This window comes from Carya illinoinensis, chromosome 9 (genome assembly GCF_018687715.1).
Source record: "Carya illinoinensis cultivar Pawnee chromosome 9, C.illinoinensisPawnee_v1, whole genome shotgun sequence".
Taxonomy (NCBI): Eukaryota; Viridiplantae; Streptophyta; class Magnoliopsida; order Fagales; family Juglandaceae; genus Carya; species Carya illinoinensis.
Genome location: NC_056760.1, coordinates 13,721,179 through 13,727,178, shown reverse-complemented (window position 1 = coordinate 13,727,178; position 6,000 = coordinate 13,721,179). Strand labels below are relative to the sequence as shown.

Genomic DNA, 6,000 nt, shown 5'->3' with positions numbered 1-6,000 from the left:
GATACTGCCAAGAGGTTTAGTACCTAACTTTATTTCATTCTGAACAAGCATAAAGTTATGACTCAGCAAATTGCCATTGCAAGGGCATGCATGTGGAGCGTGGACCTCGCTCATAGCTGGCCTGGTAGATGTTCTTTGGAATTTACCACGCTTAAAGACGGTAACAGAGAAAGTGCTATTTGACTTTTCAGTTGATGCTTCCTTTTCATCACGAACACCCTTTCCGCTATAATTATTGATGGGGTAGTGCTGGAGAAGATTCACACGAGCCCGATTGTTTACCTTCGAACATGGTTTAATTTTCGAGATTTTGTTTTTCTAAAATCATGTTGAAATGAACAAGGTCATGATAAAACCTTATCCGCTATTGGCTTCCAAGGAATTGGAATTCAAGATGGAAATGGACTTTCCTCGATGCCATAACCTGATGTACGATTACATGACAACAGCAGAAGAACAACTAAACTCTTGCATCCGAACACTCGTTGTGTTGGCAACTTTATAAAGTTACCAGCATAACTATTCAAGGCTCATTATTGGCTCCTTTTAAACAATTCAGTTCAATAGTTACATTCATGGTCCAAAATTACAGATAAAACAAGCTTAATGCATATTCATCAAAGTCATCCTTAATTTTTATGAAGGATGACCAATTCAACCTAGGATTCAAAACGAAGCTTACAAAGTATAGTGTGTCATATAATGCTTCGCAATCCTCTCCCTTGTTTGCTTGAACATTAAGAAAGACATAAGAGATAATCACAAAAATAGTGATTACAGTCAGTGCGTGTGCAAATGCATCGGTTTAGGTATGACTACGGAACCTGTTAACTAAAACATCCGTAGCACCTACATTTGAATACGGTCCCAGTCAATAGATCTGTCATCAAAATCATACTCTGAATGTTGAAGTCTGTTCCGAGCTAACCTACTCATCACAGCAAGTCCTGGAAAATAGAGATATATTAGATGGTGTTGCTACAAACGTAAAACATGTTAACAGTATGGATTTCTTTGGGATAATCTGTTTTTAAAACAAATCATATTCTTGATTAAAGCACAAATCCTTCCCAGTACAACCATCAAACAGTTTGCAAGGGATCATGTGACTTGTAGCATGTATTTATCTACCTATTATAAGTAACATGTGGCATTAGTGGCCTAGATAAAAGAAAAATGAAAACGAAAAAATGACGTTTAAAATGCAACACAAATAAGAATGCATTTTAACTAAGGAAGAACCTCAAGTCCATGGGCTGTAATGATTGTATTGTTGGTATAGGGTATTTCTAAGAAATTCTGGTTTTTTTCCCTTTTGGACGAGACATGAGGAATTATAATTTCAGGTATTATTGGCACCCCAGTTATGTAACCAACAGATTTTTCCCAGAAGTTTTAGATATAAATATAAACCCAGTTAATATGCCAAGGACTCTCGCCCTCCAACAAATAAAAAAAGCGCCTAGAAACAAAAGGTGAAAAAGATGAAGATAATATCCAACTGTACAAAATTCACCATTATTAAAAATTCATGCATGAATCCATCCACCAAGTTAGATGTGTGTAGCTCGTTTAAATTGATAATACTATCGGAATTTCAATTGTACCTTCAACCATCCTGTAAAGAGCTGACCACCATCCATCTCTTGAGATCTGGTATTGATCAAGTGACTCCTCAATTACTTTGTCATTATTTCCTTCCAAAACTCTCTGTAGAGTTATCACCGCATCCTTTGTTTTCTTGAGGATATTGTTTTCATCTTCTATTTCCAGACGTTGAAGATCATTCTGTGATGAGCTAAGGCTAACAGCAATGGCAAACTTGGTAGCAGCAGCCCATCGGGAAGAGGCAAGCCATCTCCTCTGTCTATCAACCTGGTTGTTCTCTCTTGTCAACTTGTTTTCTTCTTCTACCCTAAGTACCAAGCTGCGTAAGTATTGAGCATTTGCTGCCCCTGTACTTTTAACCATATTAGAGAAAGCACTTTCTTCATTTGACAGCAGTTTGTCTGGGGTATCATATTCTAAAACCTGAAACACACATGAATTTTATATCAACAAAGAAACTAGATGAAGCTAAAGATTGAAGGTCAAACAAAATCGGCTTAAAAAATGTCATGGTTTCTCAAGTTCGACTCATTCAAACTTTCAGCATTTCTCATCATTAAACACAATTATTACAGCAGCAAAAAACCACCAATAACAAGAAGAAAGAAATGAGCTGGAAAAGCTCACAACACACACCTGACCAGCATCAAGCAGAAGGATCCGGTCACAGTCGATGATGGTATTCAGTCGATGAGCAATAATAAGCATTGTACATGATTTAAATTCCTCTCGAATAGTTTTCTGAATAAGGGCATCAGTTCTAACATCAACTGCTGCAGTAGCCTCATCAAGAACCAGTATTTTTGATCTCCGCAACAATGCCCGAGCAAGACTTAATAGTTGCCTCTGTCCAACACTGAAATTTTCCCCTGCTTCTGAAACCTTCACAGGATATACAAGAAGGTCACTCTCAGTTAACAGTTACATTTTTCTTTTAAATTTTAAAAATCACGAGGATATAAGCTACTTCTGGTAAAAATTATAGAAATGCCTCTCGACATATTTGAGGCTAAAAATAAAATGAAACCCTAAAGACAATCAATAGTTGAAGAGTGAGGAAGAAGGTAAATTAATTGAAGAACACAGTCATCCAGAATGGGCGAGAAGAAAGTATATTCATCAAACAAGAAAATCCTCCAGAACGGGTGACTTATGAAGTAGCGTTTTACATTCACAACCTAAATCATCTAGTTAAAAAGAATAAGCATTTACCTCAGCATCCAGACCAAAAGAATTCCTCCTAATTACGTCCTTCAAATGTGCCCTCTCTAATGCCTCCCAAAGGTCAGCATCATTGTGCTCATTGAAAGGATCAAGATTAGATCTCACAGATCCTGGAAAGTTATAAGGTCGATATTAGAAAAGAAATGCTACTTCATTCATGTCTTTTAATTAATTAAAATAGTCAACTTGAAAAGCAAAGGCTCTAATCAGAAAAATAAAAATATAGCCTCTTGTAATATTAGGGCCGTGTGATACTTGTCCTAAACATGACATAGCTGGAAGTTGGGTTAATCCATGACACAATGAGCAAACATTCATTAACACAAGTGAAACTGTGAAACATAGTTGTACTGTACACTGAATAACCCATTAAGTATACTGATCAATAAGTTGGACATGAACCCATTAATGCCACATCTATAGAATTAGCATGGTTTTATGTCATCCTTTTTTGAAGTCTAAGCCCAAAAAAAATCAAGAAAGTAGTCTTTTCAGTCCAAGAATAAGTGATTGTCAGCAATAATTTTTCTTTTTTTGGTTTGCCAAGAGTTATGAGTGTTTTCGTAATTCCTAAATTGCTGGTTGTGGGCCATTTTATGGGTTAATTTTACCAATAGCCGAGTTTTATTTAGAGAAAATCCATTAGTAGAACATGGAATATTCACCCTGATTTGCAATTCAAAGTTGCATTTACCCCTTCCCTTCAGTTTTAGCAAACATATGCCTTCTGTAAGTACAAAAATAATAATAGAAACAAGCAACCAGACACATTTTTTGGAGATTAAAAGTCATGACGGTGCACATGTTGACCATGATTAGGTCATGGATCTGGACACTAGGGCATTCTTTAAAAACTGGGCCTCAAGTGCAACCATTCTCACTGTTAATCTGGATAAAACGGTTCAGAATTGAAAAGGAAAAATAAATAAATAAATAAGGTCACTTTATGAGAGTAGTCCTAGAACTGCAGTTTAAGAAAGTGGAGTAAATCTCTTGAATCCAATGAAACATTGCCATTAAGGAAAAGAGAAAACCAGGTTGAAGTCAAATAAACGAGGAGGAGCCAAGCACACCCAGCTGTCATACCAATTTAAGGAGAGATTGTGGTCAGTGTACCTGAAAAGAGAACTGGGGACTGTGGTATGATTCCAAGAACTTTACGTAGATCTTCCAGTCCAAACTTAGCAACATCATAATCATCAATTAATATTCTTCCCCTTTCCAGTTCTACGATACGAAATAAAGCATTGAGCATGCTAGATTTCCCAGCCCCAGTCCTTCCAACAATTCCCACCTTGTCAGTTGGAGAAATTGTGAAAGACAATCCATGCAGGACAGGAGGAAGTTCAGGCCTATAACGTAGGACAACATCCTCAAACTTAATGGATCCTGAAGAAGGCCATCCAGGAGGGGGGCGGTTGCTCTCAATAATACGAGGAGCCTCAGGAGGCAAATCTATATATGTGCCAACCCGCTCAACTGCATTTAGACTATTCTCAGCCAAACTTGCAAGTCTGAGTACACCAGTCAGCAAACCCGTAATATTTAAAGCATAGCTAAGAAGAAGGCCCATGGTGGATGCAAATGCCTGCTGGTTTTCTGCTCTCCCATTCTGCATGACAGCAAAAGTGGCTGTAAACCAAATCATGAGGCCTCCCAATGTTTCCAAACGAATTCCTAGCCAGCGGTTTCCACTCATGTTCACAAGGGTAAATCTAATATTGTTGTCCACAGACTTCCCATTGATGTCCGCCATCCGATCATAAGCTTTGTATGCACGAATGGTTGCTAGACCATTCAGTGCTTCTCCAAATTGCGCATAAACAGGAGATCTGCTGATGGAGTCTAAGCGCTTTACTTCCCGTGCTGTGCTCTAAAGAAAGAAAATGATGATCACTTTAAATATCAATATCACTTCTTGAAAATAAAACGCTCGCCAGTAGAAGTGTGTATGAACAGTGAAGGACTAAAAAATTTAATCCAGTTTATTGTGATCAGAGAGGGACTCCAAGTTATCACTAGCCTTTCTCATCAAGTGGTACCTCTGCCCCAATATGAGGGGAAGGGGAGCAGAGAAAAGGAAGAATTATGCACTTCAAAAAGGAAGGATGGGGATATGGACAGCGGGATTGCTGCCCCATATTCTGCAGCCCACTCTCACAGTTTCATCAGGGAGAGAGAGAGAGAGAGAGAGAGAGAGAGACACTTCAACTTAATATAACCTTTGGAAAGTTACAAAATCACAAAAAGAACCGTCCATAGAAACTAAGAAAACAACATGAACATCAGATGAGATGGGTCAGTCATCCGCTACAGAGTGTCATTAGCTGGCACTACCAAACCAAAGTGATTGCTACATGTTTGAGAACTTCAAAGACACGAGGAAGCTTTGAAAAAGTTACATGAGGGTAGAAGAAAATATTTATTGATTTGGAGATATACCGGGCAACACGTGAGAAAAGGATAAACCAAAGCCAAACAAATTTGAGCAATTAGATGGTTGATCTCATCTGAATGTTTGCTTTCTGTTTAGATAAAATCAAGGAAGCATCTGTGTTACCATTATATCTGCTGCCAATGAACTTGAACTTCTTTTGGACTTGTGCAACATTTACTTATATGCAACATGAATCTGATTTCACTCAATATATTGATAGAATATAACTTATGAGTCCCATAAACGCAAAGAGCATGAAGAACTGAAATATGAGATTTTTCCATACCTGATAGTATAGGTAGGCCGCATAAAACAAAACCAAAAGTGGCATTATGGCCCATAGAGACATTGTGCTCACAATTCCTATCAAGATGAAAGTAGAAAGGAGCTGCGACACTTGGCCAAGAAACATGTTCATAAATGTAGCAACACTTCGATCTATGTCCCCTAAGTCCTTTGCAAATCTATTGATGATCCGTCCAAGTGGATTGGTTTGAAAAAAGACCATCGGAGCCCTTAGTATGGATTCAAGCATGGCATCATGCAACCGTCTGGCAGCATAGAGACTTGATATGATCAACCAATACGAGTTCACCAATGTCACCAAAACCTGAAACCAGAAAACGAATGGGATACAAATACATTTAAAAGCCCAGATCTTTCCAGCGGAAATCAGACATAAGTAAATGTAACAGACATAAACACCCAACTTTTCAAAATAGCAGGAAATA

At 38.0% G+C, this 6,000-nt stretch overlaps 1 protein-coding gene across 2 annotated transcripts in view; it reads right to left on the bottom strand.

The window, feature by feature from the left end:
- Positions 1-468: 468 nt before the first annotated feature.
- LOC122276093 (ABC transporter C family member 2-like) overlaps positions 469-6,000 on the bottom strand; it is a 45,397-nt gene continuing 39,865 nt past the window's right edge. For both annotated transcript variants that reach the window (XM_043085556.1, XM_043085557.1), the window contains exons 23-28: positions 5,556-5,879; positions 3,949-4,705; positions 2,821-2,942; positions 2,245-2,490; positions 1,608-2,031; positions 469-947 (exon numbers count right to left, since the gene is read on the bottom strand). In XM_043085556.1, the coding sequence (XP_042941490.1) occupies positions 850-947; positions 1,608-2,031; positions 2,245-2,490; positions 2,821-2,942; positions 3,949-4,705; positions 5,556-5,879 (1,971 nt within the window). In that variant the 3' untranslated portion in view covers positions 469-849. The remainder of the gene's footprint in view (positions 948-1,607; positions 2,032-2,244; positions 2,491-2,820; positions 2,943-3,948; positions 4,706-5,555; positions 5,880-6,000) is intronic.